A 20861-nucleotide genomic window follows, 5' to 3' on the forward strand; every position below is an offset into this window, starting at 1 on the left:
CATGAAAATGGTCCCTGCCCTTGGAGAGCCTGCCTGCTGTGTATGGCCGTGTGCCTCTGGGCATATATAAAATGAGTCCAGGGATGGTGCGAGCAGATGATCAGGAGAAACTGGCAGTGGAGGTGAACTTTGGAGAGAAGTAGCAGGACTAAGGGGGGGAGGGGAGCCTGCCCAACCTGAACCTCTGAAGTCTCGGCTGTTGGCGAGGAAGAGGAAGGAGAAGGTGGCCTGAGAAGTGGAGCGTCCTTCGAAGTCATTTACTTCAGTCTGCTTAATTTATAGATCTCATTTGCCTCAGTTTCCTCATCCATAAAGTGAGCTGGAGAAGAAAATAACAAACCACTTCAGTGTCTTTGCTGAGAAAACCCCAAATGGGGCGATACAGAGTGAGACAAGACTGAAATAACTGAACAACGGCACCTATAAACTGAGGGAATTGTGGTGACTTATTACAGGTCACGGGGAGCTGAGGTCCTGTGACTCGAGGACTCTGTGGTAACCTCCCTGATACTCTTCCCTGTCCTCTCTGAGAATGCTGGGTGAAGGAAATCCCAGGCAGCCGCTTCCTGGAGTCTTGGCTACTGTGAGGGATTTGTTCTGGAGGCTTGTGCGGGCTCAGGAAGGCCAACAGTACGTGTGGCTGCTCGGTGCCATGGAGCCACGGAGGAGGGCCCAGCCCCAAGATTGTTTGCCACCAGACCAGTCGGGCAGCTTCAGTTTGGCCGTGGAAGCTTGTGCCTTCCTGTGCTCTCGCTATTTCTGGCACAGACATGACAGCGTCCATGAACTCATTTCCCAACATGAAAAGCCTGTGGTGTTAACTGCCATGAACTAGGGCCTCTGCACCTGAAGAATGGAGGCTGAGCTGCTGGAAGGATTTTAAAACATTCTCACTTCTTGTCTTTTCTTGGAATCCATCTTTTTTTTTTTTTTTTTTTTTTTTTTTTTTTTTTTTTTTTGCTTTAGTTATTAGTTGTTGTTTTTAAACTTTTAGGGTTTTCTTTTTTTATAGCTTTTTATTTTCAAAATACATACATAAGTAAGATAACTGTATAAATATGTATACATATGTTGGATTTAACATATATTAATATATTTAACATGTATGGGACTACCTGCCATCTAGGGGAGGGGGTGAGGGGAAGGAGGGGATAATTTGCAACAGGAAGCATTGCAAAGGTCAATGTTGAAAAATTACCCATGCATATGTTTTGTAAATAAAAAGCTTTAAGTAAAAAAATCTATATGCATATAGATTTTGCAACATTCATACCTGTAAAACTTTGTGTTCTAGATTTTTTTCTCCCTCCCTTTCCCCTACTCCTTCACTTAGATGGCAAGTAATCTGATTTATGTTAAATATGTGCCACTCTTCTATATATATTTCCACAATTATGCTTCACAAGAAAAATCAGATCAAAAAGGAAAAAGAAAAAACAAAAAGCAAGTGAACATCAACAGAGAGAGTGGTCCACACTCAGTTCCCACAGCCCTCTCTCTAGGTGTAGATAGTTGTCTTTATCACAAGATCATTGGAATTGTTCTGAATCATCTCATTCACATCCATCAGAATTGATCATTGTCTTCTTGTTGCCATGTACAAGTCTTCTGGAACTGCTCCTTTCACTCAGCATCAGTTCATGAAAGTCTCTCCAGGCCTCCCTGAAATCATCCTGCTGGTCATTTCTTACAGCACAATGATATTTGGAATCCATTTCTTATTTAAGATTCCGTGGATCTGAGCCCCTCAGTGGGGTCTGCGCTCCACTCATAGCAGTCTCAACCCCATCCTTGTCTGCCCATTCTTAGGCATCTCATCTTTCTTAGGCCTTTGTTTAAAAAAAAAAAAGTATTGGAAAGTAGAGGTGAATTGACACTGTTGAACTAAAATATCTGAGCTTTTCCATATGGGGAACACCATGGGTGCTAGAGTTAGTAGAGGGGTTCACATCTCACCTCCAGTTACTTAACCTCCCCGATGCTAAGTGCCCTCATGTTACACGTGAGGGGGACTGGGCTAGATGCCCCTCTGGTCACTTCAGTGCCAGATCTCTGATCCTCCCACATCCCGGCCAGCAGTGGCTGTGGACTGTGTTGGGTTACTCTTGGCATCAATCGTGATAACAACAATCATTTTAGTTTTCTATGTCTTTTCCTTGGAGTAGTTCTTAAAGCGGGCTGGGGGAGAGCGAGTTTGGACAGTGCTATGTGGTTGTATGACATTTAGAAAGGAACAGCATCTCTGGGTCTGTTTCTTTGTATGAAAAATAAAGCAGTTGGCTCAGAGGATCTTTACTTTTGGCTCTCACCTTCCAGTCCGCAGGCGTTTATTAAAGTACATATACACAAAGACCACACCAAGAGCATCCTTACCTTAAGGAGCTTATATGCTGCCCTAATAGAATGGTCTGTGGGGCTATAAGTAGGAAATAACTAGAATGGTGATGACATATTGTCCTGTAATTTGAAAGCACTTACGTGATTGTGACATCCAGCCTTATGGGAGTAGATATTACAGAGCGATTGATGCTGATTTTACAGGCTTGTGGGCCATTGAGGTCACGTAGCCAGAAATTGTCAAGGATTGGATTTGAACTCGGGCTTCCCTTGATTGCAAGTGTAGCACTCTCTCCCCTGTGCCAGAGGTGCCAGACTTGTGGTCACCCACAGGCGACATTCTGCCAGCCAAAGTCAACCCTGGCCTGGACCAGATTAAATGTAATTGGGAAAATAAATAAAAATACCTTGCAACCTAGACAATGCTAATTTGTAGTTGTCTGAGCCAAGGGCCCTTTCTGTTTGCTTTTGACACTATGGCCGTAATTATGCTGCCTAAATGTTCTTTCTTTCCGAATGGCATCTTAATGTTGCATTGCCCCCTTCACGGGGGAGAGGTTCCAAAGAGACCACGTCCAGGCTCTCCTCTTTAGTCTGAGCGCTCACAGTGAGTCACGTTGGGCCGGATTGTTTCTGGTCCCAAACTCACTTGCTTGGGGATGGGTGGGCGTAAGGGAGAAGGGTCCTTTGCCAGGTACTCGTCAGTGTGACCTCCCTCGGGTTAGCCCCTTCCTTTCTCTGGGCTTCACGTTGGGTGATCTCTAAGGGGTCTTCCAACTTGAAATCTTGCAGTTCTGTGAACTTGACTCCTTACAGGTCGCTTGCACTCTCATTGACTGAATAGACCAATTTCCCCCGAGTTGTAGTTTCCTACAAGAGCCTCCCAAACAGCCCGGGGAATGCATGTAGAGGCGCTCCTGGGTCTGGGAACCAGCTCACGCTGGGGACGTCAGGCTCGTAGACTAAAGGCAGGAAAGCTTCCAGACCGCAGACTGGCCTGCCTGGGGAGGCTCTGAGGTGCAGATGCCCGACACGGAGTCTTCATCTCCCAGGGGGCATGTCCCTGTGGTGCCTCCCCCAGCAGCGCCCATGGAGGTGAAGGGAAGGAAGACCAGACTTTTCTGCAGACGCCTCCCGGGCCCTTGAGCCTGAACAGAAGAAGTCGGGATCTCTCTTGCGAGAGCCGGCTCAGGAAGCTGCTGTCAGTGCCACGTGCCTTTGGAAGCTGCCAGGCTCTGAATCTGTTTAAATTTGTCCTTGGAACTTAGAGCTAGACCAGCCCCTCGCCAGCCTGCCACAAACAGCTGATAGCATAGTTCAGACATCTGCACCCAACTTTCCGAGTCTCACCCCACTCCTGGCAGCAGATCGAAAGCGAAGCGAGACCTGGTTCTCGTGTCGTTCTCCTAATTCACTTTGTCACCGTGGAGTGTCTGCTCCCCCCAGGCAGAGCCAGGACTCGGAGCCAGCCCTGCTTCACCACTTTGGCCTGGGATTTAGAAGGAGCGAGTGCCCGGTGAAGGGCCCGAGGCCCCGGGGAGATGGAGCGCCCCAGTTCGTCTGATCTCCCGACGGGGCCGTAACGGGGCGCTCCGAGGCCCGTGGCCGTGTTGTGATGGTGTGTTTTCAGTTCCAGCAAATCAGCATTAATTTTGTGTTGAAAATGTTTTGAGAATTTCATGACAGCCTGTAAGATAATTAGAGGCGCTGTGGCAGCCGCGGTGCCGGGAAGCACCGGGGAGCGTGAGCTGCGCAGAGCAGCTTGTTCCTGTGGCGCGAGCGCGCGCGTGCGTGTGGGCACGCGTCCGCTCTGTGGTTTTCCTGCACTCATCGGCGTGTCCGAGTGTATCCCTCTTGGCTCTCTCTGCGCCCCAGCCTCGCTTCCCCATACCTTGTTCTCAGGCTACAGTGGCACTGAGTGACAGAACACAGCTCGCCCTCGCCTCTTAAATAAGTGACTTTTGGGGGCAAAGCTGGTAACTGGCCCGTGAGGATAGTGCCAGTCATCTTCTCTCCTCCGTCTGTGCTCCTCCGGCGGCCTCTGGCCCCAAACATCCGCCTGCACTCGGCTCCCTCTGTTACTTCTTCCTCCTCTTCTATTGCCTGCGGTCAGACTCGCAGAGGAGCTCGCTTTCACGCGTGGGAGCCCTGGATTGTCTACCTGTGGCTTCACCCTGAGCGTGCGTGGTGTGCTTTAGATGTCACCTGGGCCCGTCATTTTATCCAGGAGGAAACCGAGGCCCCGAGAATGACCTGTCCCCCTGCGTCCCCAAACAGCGGTAGTGGGGAGGAGAGGGGAACGGAGGGCACTTAATTCGGTCTTGTTTACCGCGTTCTTTCCCCCATGCTAGTTTCTATCTCTTTCAAAGAAGGAACACAAATAGACTTTTCTAAGAACTTAGGAAGACCGTGATCTGGCAGGGAATGATTGAGAAATGAAACAATAACTGCCTCTCAGTCGTACTAGAGCAAACCTTAGATTCCCATCAGACAGAAAAGGCCCCTGAAACGGCCACCAAATGTTTGATGATCGCCTCCAGGTGGATGGAGCCAAGAAGGGATAGGACAGTCTCTACCCACTGAATGCCGCTGGGGCGCTGAGGACGCCTTTGAAACTCTCCTGTGTGGCTCCACCCGGCAGGAGCAAGAGAATCTCTAAAATTTCATGATTTTTTCCTAGTTCCTTAGATACTTTGTTCTTCCATATCCTGGTCCCTGGATCCCAAGTAGTAAAAATGATTTTTTGTTTTGAGCGTCTTATTGGCAGAGTGGTTTTATCAGTTTATTTTGTGTTGGGCTAAATCCACTCAGGATTTCTGTCCCCTTTTTTACATCCACCTTTTGGGAAAACACAAATGACTGCTATGTCAGTGATTAAGGAAACGGGGGTAGAGTCAGTTATGGGGAAGGTTGCTGTGTGAACAAGCTGGTCACCCCTTACTTTTCCCCTAGGTAGAGGGTCTCAGGATAGTCAAAAAGATTACTTACCCCCAATTTCCTCACCACCACCCCTCCAAAAAATTGTAAGCTCCTTAAGTAATCTTTTAGAAGGGGACACTCGTTTAATGTCACACATACTGTTAGCTGACATTTATATAGTGTGTTATGGTTTGCAGAGTGCTTTACAAATATTATCTCATTTAATCTCTACTGCAACCCTGTAAATTAGGTGCTGTTATTATCCCCATTTTACAGATGCAGATACTAAGGCCGAGACAGACCAGTAATTTGGCCAGAAGTATATAGTTCTGAATTCTGCTCAGGTCCTGTTCTCAATCCACTGCACCGCTTTGTTGACAGAAACCTTTTCCTGCAAGACTTGTGTCTTTCCTGGCCTCCTGGCTTTGCAGAGGCTAATGCTCAGACCCTTTGGAGTTGTTGTTTCATTCCTGAGATTCATCATTTCATTCATGATTCTGCTCACATCCCCTCTGGTTCTGTCCTCCCCAGTCTCCAGACCTCCCTGCACCTTCACCTGGGGGCTTCTCGGCCAGGCCTTCGGACAGAGGGCTTTCTCCGAGGGCGTCGTCCAGTCTCAGAGGCTCCGTGCTTACCTCTCGTTGTCTTGGTCGGGGAACTGCCGGGGAGGTGGGCTCGAATCTGTGATCCTGCCGTTATCAGAAGGAGGTTGCCCTAGAATAAAAAAAGGGGAGGAAAAAAGGGGTCCTGGTCTAAAGGCCAACTGGGGGTCCTAGTGGGAGAAAAGCAGAGAAAGGGATTTAGAAGGCCACAGTCCAAAAAGGTGGCTGCTTATTATATTCCAAGCTTTACGGAGGCTCCTGGAATGGCTCTGCGGTGGCCTGTTCTAGCGAAAGCCAGTGTTTATTTTTATTCTGTTTGGATTTTATATTTTAAGGATAGGTTGGGGATAATAATTCTTGGTACAACCGCTCATAGTGATATAATGCACTTAAAAAGCTTTCCTCCAAGCCAAATAAAATGTTTTTTTCCCTCCTCACTAAGTGAAATGGAGCCATTAACTGACGAATAGCATAGAACGTAGTGGGAGGGGTGCTGGAGCTGACCTGGAGTCCCAGGCCTGGGCTGTCACTCTCCCCTTTGCAGTTTGCCAGCAAGCGCCGAGGCTCTTGGGCTCAGGGACTTGCGAGGCTCTGCGCCCTACGTGGATGCCTTCTGTCCCGGGAGAGGTCCGCTCCCGGAGGGCGAGACTCTCTTGTGATTGTTCCACTCGCTTCTTGCCCCTGCCCTCTGGGATGCATTGCCCAGGCCTTTCTTTTGACCTTTGGTAAGTGACTTGGTTTGACTTCCCACCATTTAATGCTCAGCCGGCTGTTGCTTGGAGAGAGGTAACGTCTGTATGGAGGGAGGAGAGCCACCTGGTGGGAAGTGCAGGGGTAATAAATGCACTGGCAGCTGCCCTTCCCTGTCTGCCTCGGGAGCAGGCAGGTCTGGCAGAATACCCAGTCCGCTGGTCGGGGAGCCGCGCTGGGAGAAGGGTAAGTCACAGGGGAAGTCAAGGGGCCCCCAGGGGAGGGACAGAAGGGCCGCTTGCCTTCTGCCCCTGGCCAGGTCGGGGACCCCTGCTGTGTCTGGGCGTAGGGCTCCCCTCATCCCCGATAGTCTCTGAGGGGCCTTGTGGCCCGGCTGCTCTGATCCTGGGATCTCACGCTACAGTGCCCGACAGGTGGGCAGGTTTGTGCCCACGTGGACCCACAAACACATCCATGCACGTGTACGTACGTGGTCCCTGAATCCAGCTGTGTCCTGGGAGACTTCTCCTGTATCGTATGTATATACACACACATAACCTGTATACAATACATAATGTGTACACACACACACACACGTGTAATGTATATAGATAGATACAGACATACGTATATATGGAGTGTACCTTGTATCCCACACTAGGTCTTATGCTCTATGCACATTATATACAGACACTCTACTCTGTATATGTAGATGTGTATATAAGTATATGTACACACACAAATTGGGCAGAGTAAAGCTTTGAACATTAAGACTTTGGGGGCATCCTGCATATACTTGTTGAATTGAACTGTATCCTAAGAGACCCCTTTCTCATAAATATGTATGCCTGTGTTTATGTCTATACACGCATGTAGATATACACATACCTAGATAATTATACTATGTAGTATATACTTTGTAACATACTAGATCTTATGCTATATACATATTATATACATATGCACACATATATATGTGTATGTGTGTGTGTGTGTGTGTGTGTGTGTGTGTGTGTACATAGTACGTAGATGTACAGACACAAGTTGGACAGATAAGGTTTTACCCTACATTAAGACTTGGGGCATCCTGACCCCCTTGTTGAATTGAACTGTATCCTGGGAAACCTGTTTTGGAAATATAAACAGAGTTCACTTCGGAAGGTCCTGGTCTCAAGTATGTCCTAGGCCCTCCTCTCCGAGTTACCTACATGAGGAAACTCCAGACTGCGGCTAATTGTTGACAGAAGGAGGCTCTTGCTCGGCCTGATGGAGGGGCGTGTTTGAGGAGCGGGCCTGGCCGCGGGGTGGGGGGGAGTGGAGTGGGCCGGAAAGGCACCAGGAATTTCAGGCCAGAAAAGGTGACTTGATCCTGCAGAGGGGCTCTGTGTCTGATGAGCAGTCGGTACCGTTTTTCATTGCTCCCGTTTGGATTTTTATACCTTCAGGCCTATCTACGACCTGGTCCCAGCAGTCCAGATCACGACACAGGAGAAACTCATGCTCCAGACATGAAGACCGAAAGCCCTCTGAGGTATTTCCTGAATTGCATCAGATTTTGCAGGCTCTGGGAAGTAAACACACGTCGGTGCAAACACACGGACACACACACACCTGGTTGATGAGTGCATTTCTTCCTAATTCTATTCTCTTTCCTTTCCTGCTCCGTCTCAGCTGGCACCCAACAACTTTCCCTCTGGCCAGGAGATCAGGGATTTCAGCAGCTGCTACAGTCACTGCCAGCCTCAAGTTAGTTTTAGCCCTGACTTTTTGGCTTCTTTGGCACCAACCCAATGTCATTTTGAACAGTTTTTGTTTGGGAATTGTTTTCGAGGTTCTCTCTCTCCCCCTTCCCATCCTCATCCCCCCGTTTCCCCCATGTCCTCTCTTCCCGGATCCCTACTCCTCCTTCCTTCCCTTTTGGTAAATACTGGTTTGTAGGCGCATCCCATAGCCCCTCACTGCTGCTGGCCTTGATGTTTGCTCAGGACTTACCTGTCCATCTAGCGATCTGCTCCTTTGCAGTGCTTTGAGGAATGTGAATCAAGGAAGGAAACGGGCCTTGATCTTTGGCATTTTTCAGTGAGCCTCTCTGTGCCAGGGGGACGTGGGGGCCAAATCCTTGAGAAGTCTTTCAGTTTTCTCTGAACAGAACAGACTCAAAGACAACAGTAATCATTGTGGGGAGGGGAAGGCAGAGTTCTCAGAGGGATGTCTAGTTTAATTCCAGCCTGCCCTCTCGCTCCAGGGACTTGCGTGGGAAATTCCAGGGAAACTTGGTGGGTTGGTTTGTCGAGACCATGAGTTCAGCGAGTTCTCCTAGAGAACGATGATCTCCTTCCTTTAGAATTATGGGAAAACGTGGGAGCAGCTGGGCCCTCAGCAGGGCAATCTGAGGAGTATTAAGCCTTCCTTTACTGATATTGGCCCCTTGGTTCTGGGGTGGCCCTCCGGGGTCCCTTTCCTTCCTCTTGTTCTGAACCCTTTTGAGTGCTTATGTTTGTGTTTCTTTCCCCCACTCCCCTCCTTCCTTCCTTCGTTCTCCTTTTCCTTAACTATTGCACCAGACCTCACTCCTCCTGTCTGTTTTATTTCACTGGAAAAGAAGGGGGAATGAATGAGTTAGCTTTTGATGGATTGAAGCTCCACTGCCCCAGGGACCACGACCTTAGGAAATGGCACTGCTCCTCTGCCAGAGGGCCCGGAAGAATGTGCTGGGGGGCTCCTGGGTCAAGCACGTGGCAGTGGGCCTGAGGCACTTGGGCAGAAACCTTCTCCATGGGTAACTTCTTAGGCAGAGTCCAGTATTTAATGTTTCTGGTTCCTTCCCAGCGAAGTCCTTATCTTAAATCATTGCCCACCTAAGATATTGAGGGTGGGGAACAGCCCTTCTCTTTCCTGATTGCCACCTTCCCATCCTACCCCTTTGGGGGTAAGGGGAATGTACTGATAGAAGCGGTCTCCTTCATCCTTCTCTCCTTCATTATCTCATTTGGTTTCCTTCCTCCCTTTAGCCAAACTCCTCCATAGTTTTCTCTCCTTCAACTTGGTTGGGGGATCTGTAGTGAGGACTTCCCTGCCCTGTAATTTCTGCCTGCGGATGGATGGAGACGGGAGTTGGGAAACTGCCCAGGAGCTGCTGGGTGGGGGCTGGGGCACTGCTTCCCTTCCCCGTTGTCCCTCTGTGATGCTTGTATAGACAGCTGCTGGCTGCTCCCCACTTTGATGTTGGCATCTGGGAGTGAGTGCTAGGCCCGGGCTGGGGCTGGGGGAGACATTGTTCTGTGGAATGCTGTCTTAAACCTTTATTCTGGGAGTCCCTGGAAAGGGCCGGCTCTGGGGCTATTAGCATGGGCCTGCTGTGGAGCTTCCTGAACCAGCAGAGCCCGGCCCTGGCCTCGGGACCTGCGGACACCGGGCTTTCAGACGCATGGCTTCTTGGGAGCCAGACCTGGCTTCTGGCCAGTCTCGTTGCCAAGGTCAGAGCTTCTGCACAGGCCCTTGGCAGCCCAGCACCCACAGGGGTCGTTGGGGGGGAGCTTCTGCCCTCCTGCCGTGCTGTGGCCCTTTGCCCGGGTCAGGGGGCCTCCCCTGGTGGATGGGCCTGCACGGGAGCCGTGGCTCCCTTCCGTTGGCAGGAAGTGCAGGAGCTCTCCCGGCAGGGGGGCACCCTCGCTGCTCATGCTTGTGTTTTGCTTTGGCCAAATATTTAATTCCCGGGGCTCGGGAGGTGCTTTTGTGGTGCATTCCCAGCCTCCCAGAGAGGAAGTCAGCAAGGGAAAGGTGACTGGCCCAGCAGGGGCCCATGCTGTCCCTGATTTAACGTGGCAGTGCCCGGACGAGCTCTGGCTCTAGGTGCTGCAGAGACGGCATCTCCATTCTGCTTCGGGGCAGAATTTCCAGAGCTAGAGTCCCTCCTCGTCTCAGCCGACGCTAACTTTTGCCTGACCATTCACCCTGGGATGGCTGGGGGGCCGGTCAGGTCTGCAGAGCACCTTGCAGGTGGGCTGCCATTTGATCCTGACAAGTATTTTGTGAGTGAGGTGCTATTATTGCCCCCATTTTACAGAAAGGAAGGGAGGACATCGATCGTCCATGTGTACAGTGCTGTTAAGTGTCTGAGGCTAGATGGACGAGTAGCTAGTGGATGGAGACAGACAGCTAACATGGACGGTTGGCGTGGTAGGCGAGTGGAGAAATGGAGAGTAGACAGAGAAAATAGATGCTTTGATATGAAGGTGGGTAGAGAGAGACACAGATGGGAGGTGGGTGCTTGGATAGGTAGAAACAAGCGGATGGATGGTTAGAAAGGTAGGCAGGTAGCTAGATGGATGGGGAAGAGGACAGACAGACTGATAGAGGGAGACGGACGAGCAGGTGACTGGCAGAAGGCAGACAGGGGCAGGCCCTGGCTCCTTGGCAGGCAGGCAGAGGCTGGAGTCCTCCCCCCTGGGTTCAGTGACTAGTGGAAGAGTAGAGGCCGAGGTTCTGGGAGGCACTCGGGACGCCCGGGGTTTGGAAAGGGATCACTTAGAGCTCAGCAGTGAATTTTAGTTTTGAAAATGTTGGCCCGGAGAATATCCGTGACGTCGGATTGCCAGTCGCATGATTTCCCGCCTCCGTCAGGGCAGTGTGGGGCTGCTTTGGGGACTGTGGCTGCTGGTGTGTGTGCGCGGGGGAGGCTGGGGCAGGAGGAGGGCCCAGGCAGGGTCAGTGAGCTCTGAGCACGGGCGCCAGGCTTCCCCCTTCCCCTCCCGGCCGGCCTGAGCAGAGGGCGTCCAGCTCAAAGTCTCTTTCGGAAGAGCTCAGATGGTTTTCAGCCTTGTCACTTGCATGGTCTCCTGGGAACAGCAGGTATCACTATCAGGTGTCAGCGTCCCTTTCTCTCCCTTTGCAGGTGTTCAGGACAGACCTGATCACAGCCATGAAGCTTCATGACTCCTACCAGCTGAACCCGGATGAATACTACGTGCTGGCAGATCCTTGGAGGCAGGAATGGGAGAAGGGGGTCCAGGTGCCCGTGAGCCCGGGGACCATCCCAGAGCCGGTGGCCAGGTAGAAGCACGCTCCCTCCCCGACTTATCCACGGGGGAGCTCCGGGTCCGAGAACTTGTGGAGCAGAGAAAGGAAAGAGGTTCACGGCAGGCACACACTCAGGCTAGGGGGCCTCCTCCCCAGGTTCTGCCTGTCCAGGGTTTTGGTCTTCTAAGAACCTTATTTATTTATTTTTTTGTTAAAGGAACTTGTTGCAAAGGTTTTTTTCCTTCATTTATCTGCTTTGAGGATCTAAAAGTTCCTTAGGCTCCAAGAGGGAAATAGGGAGACTACCAGGTGCTTCTTCATCTTCACTTTGATGAAATTAAAACCCTTTATGTGGCAGACAGGAGGTGTAGCAGCCAGTGAAGTGGGATCCTGAACAAGGCAATCCCTCAAGCTCTGGGCACATCTCTGAGACGTCTGGGGTGATCCTGATGGGTGGAGGGAGCCCATACCAATCCCTGCCCTCAGGGAAAATGCGTTCTTTCAGTTGCTTTTATGAAGTGTCCACATCACAGCTAGTAATCTCTGTAGAGAAACCAGGCGCTCGCAGCTGAGGGACAGTGATCCTAAGGAGGGAATCGGACACTGGCATTCAAGGGACCGAGCGCCCTCAGTCCGGAGACAGGACCTGGGTTTGAGTCCGTGCTCCGCCTCCTTCCTACCTGTGTGACTTTGGGCAAACCATTCGGGCCTTAGTCCATCATTAAAGGAAGGGACTGTCCTCTCCAGTTATGTTCCGATATTCCAATGCCGATTCTCAGGCGGGGGGGGGGGGGAACAATGAAGGTCCTGGGCAGGGAGGAAATTTCAGGAATGGAGGAGACTCTGGTTTGATCTGTGATGTGGGAGATCCCTTTGGTTGGTGGTTTGCCCCCACCTTTTGAGGTAGGCAGGTGTGAGGGAGCCCGAGGGATTGGCGTGGGAGGAGAGAACCTGGCTGTGAAAGAAAAGTTATTTGTTTAGTTCATCTATTAATGATAATAACAAGGTAAAATCTTAGCACACTGGTTCTTTCTCCTGGCTGACTTATTCATGCCTGATCAGCCATTTAAGTGCAGATCCAAACTCTCTCTGACTCACTCTCCAAGGAGTGATAGTACCAAGTTACTCTTGGTGTGTTCTCACAGTTTTGGTCTGGGAGAAGATAAGTCATAGATTGAAGGGTGAAAAGAGCCTGAGAGTCCATGGAACCGACCCCCTCCTCTTGTTACCCCCGAGGAAATGCATTCAGAGGTGAAGTGACTCGTTCAAAGGGGCAGAGCAGAAGTTTGCCCCTGGATGGAGCCCAAGGTTCTTTCCTTAGTTCCCCACTGTCCCTGGTGAGGGAAGGAGCTCTCTCCCCTTTTAGCACTCGCTCTCCCTCCTGACTTGGGATGTGGAGACTTCATTCTGCCTTAACCTCAGAGCTCCCGCTGCCTTCCCGGGACCTTCTCAACAGCAGTGGCCCTCGGATGGCACACCTGAGACTGGCCCGCTCTAAGGGATGGCTCTGGAGGCTTTCCTTCTCCCTTGCACCGTGCTTTCTTACATAGAGTTTCTTCAATTCCCCTTGAGTTCATAAAAACCTTGAGAAGGAAGACTCGTGTGTATGATGTCAGGGCCTTAAGGAATATTTCTTAACCACCCATCCAGGTTCTCTCTCCACAGACCCTCACTTCCCACCCCTCCTGCTAACACAATATTTCTGCCACCTGGAGAGAAGGGTTTTGATCTTGGCTTACTTGGGCTCAACATGGTTAGAGTTGGATGGGTTGCAATTAAGCCCCCTTGAGGTGATGTGCACATCTCTAAGGCCACAGAGATGCCAGAGCAGATCTCATTACCCTCTGTGAGCGGAAAGCCATTTAAATGGCTGGCCAGGAAGATTGGGTCCTTTCTGAGGGGCTTACGTGTAGGATCCTAAGAAAGCAAAGCTTTCGATGATCACTCATTATTCTGGTGTATGCATCATAAAGCTCTCACCTGAACAGGTGCCTAGCCAGGGGTTCTGTGCTGAACCAGTGACCAAGGGCTTTTACCATTTAATTTAATTAAACAAACTGTTTGTTTGGTTATAACCTAATTTTGAGTGAGGGTCTGCAAAAAGAGCATCATGGCAGGTGGGAATGCTAGACTGAGTGTTTATCTACAGTTTTAGTTGTAGTTTTCTCCTGGCTCCAGAGGGCAGAACCAAGAGCAGTGAATGGCAGCTGAAAAAGAAATAAATATCAGTTCTGTATCAGGCAAAATATTGCAATGATTAGTGCTGTGTGAAGAAAGAATGAGCACAGGCAGAGGCTGAATGACCACTGGGTGCATGGCTTGTAGCAGGGATTCTTTTTCTTGTGGAGGTCAGGCTATGTGGTCTCTGAGGTCTATTTCAGCAGCAAATTTCTGTCATTCTGTGTTTTTGAAATCTGTCCCTTTAGTTTAGCCATCTCACGGTATGAGGTGGATAGAGCCTCCAGCTCCATGAACCTTGGGTATTCTCTAGCATTGCTAGAAATACTTTTGTGGATGCTTTGGGCAACTTGGAGGCACGTGTCCAAACTGCTAAAAGTCGATCAGCCTAGCATCATCCATCTGGAGCTTCAAGAGAAGGTCCCTCACCCCCGGCCCCCCACGCCCTTGGAACAGAGGAGAACATTGAGGGTGTGGAAGAAAGTGCTCCTGCTTCCCACTGGTGAAAGTCTCCTGAGTTTTCCACAGTTTATTTATCTGTAAAATGGCGGCAGTCTGGGATCTCTGGTCTTGGCCTGCTCAGAACTGGGCACATTCAGAGACTTGGACTTTTGTCTGGACTCCAGTTGGAGATAGCTCCTCCCTTCCCTGTCTCTGGTCGGAAGGCTCAGGAGTCCTTTGTGCCCACTGCTGAGATCTGTCCTCTTTTCCAACAGGCTTATTAGGAATCGGGGGGGGGGGGGGGCAGGGGAGCTTTGATGCAGCAAGATGAGCCCGCTGCTGGCCTGGCTTCCCAGATGAGATCTTGCCATCTCTGGTACAGGATGAAGCTCGCCCGTGTCATGTGGCAAGCACGGAGGACCGGCAGTGTCCTGCCTTGTTTCCTTTTTCCCCTCAGAGATGCTGGTCTCTCATCATGTTCCCAGCTTCTCCCATGTCTTTGTAGCTTTTGTCCTTGGGACTCCTTGCTCGTGCCCGGCTTCTGCAGCTTTTTACACTGCTTCCCCAAAATCTGGAGTCCTACTTAGCAAGGCAGACTTGTTCCAGTGGGTCCTGACAGGGACAGGCAGAATTAATAAGAGTTCATTTGGAGGTTCCCTCTGATCTCTGGAAATTCAGGTTTCAATGTTTCTCCAAAGATGTGGTGGAGGGGGGTGGTGAAGGTGGTAGTGGTAGTAGTAGTAGTAGTAGTAGTAGTAGTAGTAGTAGTAGTAGTAGTAGTAGTAGTAGTAGTAGTAGTAGTAGTAGTAGTAGTAGTAGTAGTAGTAGTAGTAGTAGTGAGAGTGGTGTTTCTAGTAATAAGGTAGTAGTAGTAATAGGAGTTGCAGCAGCATTAGGAGTAGCAGCAAGCATTCACATTGTCTTTAAAAAATCACCAGCGGTCTTTAAAAAAAACTTGCTAAACATTTTAGGTCCATTTTCTGATTAAACTCCTTAACTTCTCTGTGGAGGAATGCTATGTTATTTTATCTACATAATAAAAGGGGGAGCAGACTCAGAAGCCACTTGGCCAACATTACATAGCTAATAACTTTTTCAGGAGGGGCTCACAACCAGGTTTTCCTCATTTCAGTTCTGTTCCATCTCTGCTTCTGCTGTGGAAACTCCCTCATTTGATGAAGATCAGCAATCACCTACAGTTACAGTGTTAATGGAATTGCTGGCAGCCCTTAGAGGTTCTGGAACTTTTCTGAACCCTGATTTACTCAGTTAGCCTTCTAGCACCTATAGCACGTTAAAACTCATTTGTGCTCGTAGGTGTTGGAGACTAGCATGAGAAAGGGAGACAAGGACAAAGAGTTTTGGCAACTTTTGTGGTACTGGAGTGTGGGCTTCAGTGACTTGAGGATAGAGGAGTCTTTAATGCCATAGAACTCAGCTTCTTTTTTTTTTTTTTTTAAGCTATTTATTTTTATATATTTTCCAAATATATGCAAAGATAGTTTTCAAATTCACCCTTGCAAAACCAATTGGCTTCTTAAACTGGTTCATGACCCCATATGAAGATCTTGTAACTAAATATCATGAAATTATAATATATTATCAATAAATTTTTTTTTTTTTTACACTTATTTTATATACCTGGAATCACGCAAAATGTTCTCAGGCAAGAAAGGCTTGCAAGTGGAAATAGAAAAGAAGTCCTGTCCTTCAGGAGTAACTCCTTTGTTTTCCAGGCTGGATCGTGAAGGAGCTGCAGCAGGTAACTGCTTCCTTAGCCACGAGTTAATTTTCTCTCTGTTTCTCAGGGTCATGTCTGAGGAGAAAGCCCTCATGTTCATCAGGCCAAGGAAATACATCCTCTCCTCGGGCTCGGAGCCTCCGGAGCTGGGCTACGTAGACATCCGCACATTGGCAGACAGTGTGTGTCGCTATGACCTCAATGACATGGACACTGCGTGGCTGGAAGTGACCAATGAGGAGTTCAAGGAGATGGGTGAGAAATTCTAGGACACTGCCCCCCATCCCCCTACTCACCCCCACAGGTTTTCTCTTGACTGAAGACAGTGGGGGAACCCTTACTCTAAGAGGGGAAGGGAGAGAAAAAAATTCTCATTGCCCATCAAATGAAGTTCAACGTCTTTAACTTGGCAGTTGAAACACAGGATAATCTGGTTCCAATCTTTCTTTGGCCTTATTGTTATGCTTCTATTTGAGATAATAGGATCAGAGAATTATAGCTGGACTAATGATAAAACCTTATTCATGTAGGGCTTGAGGCTTTGCTGAGCATTTCACTTACCACAGCTCTGTAAGGTGGGCAATACAAGTGTTCTGTCCAATTTGCAGATGGAGAAACTGAGGCTCAGAGAGCTTGTCCATGCTTATTAGAAAGTGTCAAAGGTAGTATTTGAAACTAGGTCTTCCTGGCTCAAGTTTCTAGACTTGTTAGAGACTTTCTCTTCCAAAGTCTTCATTTTATAGATGAGGAAAGCTGGAACCCAGGCTCACAAGGTTGCTGGGTAATATGGCGGAGCTGGGATTTCAAATTGACTGCTCCTGTCCAATGAAAATCCCACCGTGATAGGAACAGGCTGTACTTGAAACATATATAAATTATCAATAGCTACATGAAAAATCTGTGACAATCAGAGAAATGCTAATTAAAAACCTCTGTGAGGTTTTCCCTTGATACCCATCAAATTGGCAAAGATAATGAAAGGCAACAGAAAAGTGCAGTACCACAGACCCGCTTGTGGGCACCGGCTGTTTGGAGCCTTCAGTCCCTGAAAGTTTGGGTCTTTTGCCTGCTCCACTTCTGCTCCTCCTCTGGGTCCCCCCATTCCTTCTACAAGTGGGTCTCTCTCCAGTCACCCCAGAGCCTTCAGCCCCCGGGGCAGGGTCTGGGGCCAGTGACCCCAGGGTCAGAGCCCCCGCAGACAGACTGTGAGCAGGTCAGTCCTGGGGTCTCTCCCAGTCATAAATCTTGGGATCCTTTAATTCTCGCCGTCCCAGACAGGGACACGGAGGTTGCAGGTGGTCTGGGAGACCTGGGGCACGCTCTATCTGTGACAGGCCAGCTTTGGTGGAGATCCACTAAGGGTGCCCAGAGGCCCCCCCGGTATCTCTGGGGAGGGCCCGCAGAACACAGAGGAAGGCTCTTTGTGCTTTGTGAGTGACTCTAAAATGACTGCATGAGCTCATGGGCCTTAAGCACACTGCTGAGTGTTCTGGCAGCCACCCCCTGCGCACTGACCACACATGCCTGAGAGACTTTGTCTTCACTGTGTTATTAGTCTGGGTTGTAAATATTAATTACAGGGAGGAGGTTTGTGCTTTCAAAGCCAAATGCCTTGAGAACTCCGAGGGAGAACTTGGTCTGAGTGCCCTTCCCATGCGGAAGCGGGGCGTGAGAAGATGGACAGGGCCAGAGGCTCTGGGACCACGAGCTCCCGGAGAGTCTGAGGCTCAGGGGGCTTCTCATTCCCTCCCACCTCCGAGCCCCGGGAGGCAGGGGAGGTCCCCGGGACGGCAGTAGCCCTGACTTGGACACATGGTCGGCGCCCGTCTGGGGAGGCTCTGCCGAGACCAACCCTGGGCTTTTTGCTTTTCAAAGCACTAAAATGCCAGTAATCTAGTGTCCGAGCCTGGGATGTTTGCTTCTGGAGCTGTTTGTTGGGGGATTTGCGAGCTTATGCTACAGACCAGTTGGAGTCCTCCTTCTCTTAAAAGTAGTTGGGATTCACATCTCGACAGCACTCTGAGGGGCGTACCTCAGCATCCCTGTGAGATAGTATTTGTAAGTGTCATCGTACCCATCCTGGAGATAAAGGAGCAGGGGGCATTTAGGATTCCTTCCGAGAGGGAATGGGACTGACTAACTGTAACACGGTGGGCATGAACTCGGGCCAATTCAAGCACCTACTGTAGGGGAGGCATTTTGCTAACATGCCCTGATAATAACTGTCCTGTTTTCAAAGAGCTCACGGGGAAGTGTTCAAACAACTATGTACAAACAAACTCTGTGCAGCGTAGGCTGGAGGTGACAGACAGAGGGAAGGGGAAGGGAAAGAACCTGTAAAAGGTGGGATTTTGAGAGAACTTTTGAGTTTTCTTTAGGATGCAGCTGGCATTTTCCATCCCATGTCTGTTGGAATAGTCTTGGGTCACCGCATTGTTGAGAAGAGCTGTCTGTCATTGTTGATCTATGATGGACTTTCCTTTTTTTAATAATAGCCTTTTATTTTCAATATATTCAAATATATGCAGATGGTTTTTATCATTCACTCTTGCAAAACCTTGTGTTCCCATTTTTCTCCCTCCCTCTCCCCTTAGATAGAAAGGAATCCAGTACAGTGATAGGTACTTCTATATGTCGGGATGGACTTTAAAAGCCAATCACAGCGTTTGAGATTTGGTCCTGGGGTGATAGGGAGCCACAGCATTCTTTCAGCTCCCCATGATCCCTGCTGTGGGGCCACGCGTCTGGAGTTGGAAAGAACTGCCTCGGTCCTGCCTCTGGTGACATGAGACGCCCGGGAGGCACTTGGCTGCTTGAAGTGCTCCGGGACTGCTCGCCGTTCTTGTGGTCCGGAGCAAGTCACCTTAACCCCGGGCTGCCGGAGCACTGCCCCTGACACGGGAGCTGAAGCAGTGCCCGGGTGGCTGCTCTCGGGACCTCTTGCTTAAGTGCTCTTAGTTTCTCTGCCTGTGAAATGGGCTAACTCCTCTGCAGGGTTGTTGTGAGGGCCAAGGGAGATGTTAGCGCAGTGCCTGGTGCACAGAAGGAGCTCTAGCGGCTCCAGCTGTCACCTCATGGTTATTGCAAGCCAACCATTAGCATTAGAAGGTGCCCAGAGCCGCCGGGAGCTGGGGGGGCCCGGGGCGCGACTCCAGAATCCCGCTGGGGCAGAGGTTCTGAGGCCCCGGTACAGGGGACCAAACGTGGCCGAGGACTCGAGTTCCTCCCTCCCCCCACAATGGCTGCCGGTGCGGAGAGAGGGCCCAGAGGCCTGCAGGGCTGCAAGGATGGGCGTGGCCGGGCTGCCCCGCCCCTTGCGGCCCTCCTGGCTTGGCGGCTCGAGGGGCTCACGCGGGGTCTCCCCTCTCTCCCCCAGGCATGCCGGAGCTGGACGAGTACACCATGGAGAGGGTCCTGGAGGAGTTTGAGCAGCGCTGCTACGACAACATGAACCACGCCATCGAGACCGAGGAAGGGCTGGGGATCGAGTACGACGAGGACGTCGTCTGCGACGTCTGCCAGTCTCCGGATGGAGAAGACGGCAACGAGATGGTTTTCTGCGATAAATGCAACATCTGCGTGCACCAGGTGCGGAGCTGGGGGGGGCGTCTGTGCCCCTCCCTTCCTCAGAGCGGGGCCCAGGTGTCCCCCAGTCATTCCTCTTCGAGAGCTTCCCGGCTCTGACCCCTTCTGCCCTGCAGGGGGCGCTGCTTCTGCTCTGCCTCCCCCCCTCCCCCCCATTGTTCAGCTTCCAGTAGGCCTCTGCCCCAGGGAGCGCTGCTCCTTGGGATGGGGGAGGGAGTGAGGTGCTGCTTCTGCCCCGAGGGGGCGCACTGCTTTGTTCCATTTCCTGTAGGCTTCTGCCCTGCAGGGGGCACTATTTCTGCCCGGAAAGGAGGGGGCGTGCTGCACTGCATTGTTCAGCTTCCAGTTGGCCTTTGCCCCAGGGGGCGCTGCTCCTTGGGATGGGGGGAGGGAGTGAGGTGCTGCTTCTGCCCCAGGGCCTTGGGATGGGGGGAGGGAATGAGGTGCTGCTTCTGCCCCGAGGGGGCGCACTGCTTTGGTTAGCTTCCTTTCTGCCTGTGCCCCGCAGGGGGCGCTGTTTCTGCCCATGGGGCGTACTGCTTTGGTCAGCTTTCTGTCGGCTTCTGCCCGGTGGGGGACACCCCCCCCCATTGGGGCACAGCATTTGACCTCACGGTAGCACCAGGTTTTCCTAAAGCAAAAACCCGGGGATGGGCCGACCTCTCGGAGCTGGGCGCCCTGAAAAGTTCTTTTGGTGGGCTGCCCGGTCTCTTTAATGCCCCGTGGAGGACATGGCAGCCAGCTCCGTTTCCGCCCCAGCCCCCACGGTCCACAGGCTCCTGGAGAGCAGAGATAACGTCGTCCTGTCTGCTCTTTAGCATCCGTGCACGTGTGCATCCAGCGGATGCACAATCATAGTGCACCTGCTGTATGCAGAGCTCTCTTAGTCACAGCTCTTAGTCAGTGGAGGTCCCTGCCCGCAGAGGCTGCGCCTTCTGTGACCTCCATGGGGAGAAGCTGCTGGGCGGGGCCGGACCGCTCCCATCGGGCTGAGGGCTCCGAGCGCTCCAGAGCCGGGGCGGCTGCGCGGCTCCCTGCTGCAGCAGGCGGAGGCACCGAGGCCGGGTTTGCTCTTCCACCCCGGGGGCTTGGTCTCTGCGGCGCAGACACTGCTTTGTGCGGAGAGGGGGTAAAACTGCAGACGGGAACCCAGGCGGGTGGGGGACTTGAGGGAAGGGAGCGCTTCCTCCGGGCCTGAGAAAAGCAAGAGCCCGGAGAGACGCGCGGCGGGGCCTCGGCTCCAAGGCAGCCAGAAAGGCCTGGTGGCTGCTCACCTGAGGAACAGAAAGGGCACTTCTGCTGATGAAGGCCGGGGGCCCTGTGCTACAACGGGCACGTGCTCAAGGCTC

General features: G+C 51.1%; 1 protein-coding gene across 8 annotated transcripts in view; it reads left to right on the forward strand.

Moving 5' to 3' along the window:
- Window positions 1-20861, forward strand: part of JADE1 (jade family PHD finger 1) — a 78116-nt gene that overhangs the window by 31354 nt on the left and 25901 nt on the right. For 7 of the 8 annotated variants that reach the window (XM_074274159.1, XM_074274158.1, XM_074274160.1 and 4 more), the window contains exons 3-6: window positions 7994-8079; window positions 11443-11600; window positions 15995-16182; window positions 19304-19515. In XM_074274159.1, the coding sequence (XP_074130260.1) occupies window positions 7994-8079; window positions 11443-11600; window positions 15995-16182; window positions 19304-19515 (644 nt within the window). Of the gene's footprint in view, window positions 1-7993; window positions 8080-8219; window positions 8295-11442; window positions 11601-15994; window positions 16183-19303; window positions 19516-20861 lie in introns of all 8 variants that reach the window. The other variant, XM_074274164.1, reaches the window with a different exon arrangement.

Source organism: Sminthopsis crassicaudata, chromosome 6, assembly GCF_048593235.1.
Source record: "Sminthopsis crassicaudata isolate SCR6 chromosome 6, ASM4859323v1, whole genome shotgun sequence".
NCBI classification, from domain to species: Eukaryota; Metazoa; Chordata; class Mammalia; order Dasyuromorphia; family Dasyuridae; genus Sminthopsis; species Sminthopsis crassicaudata.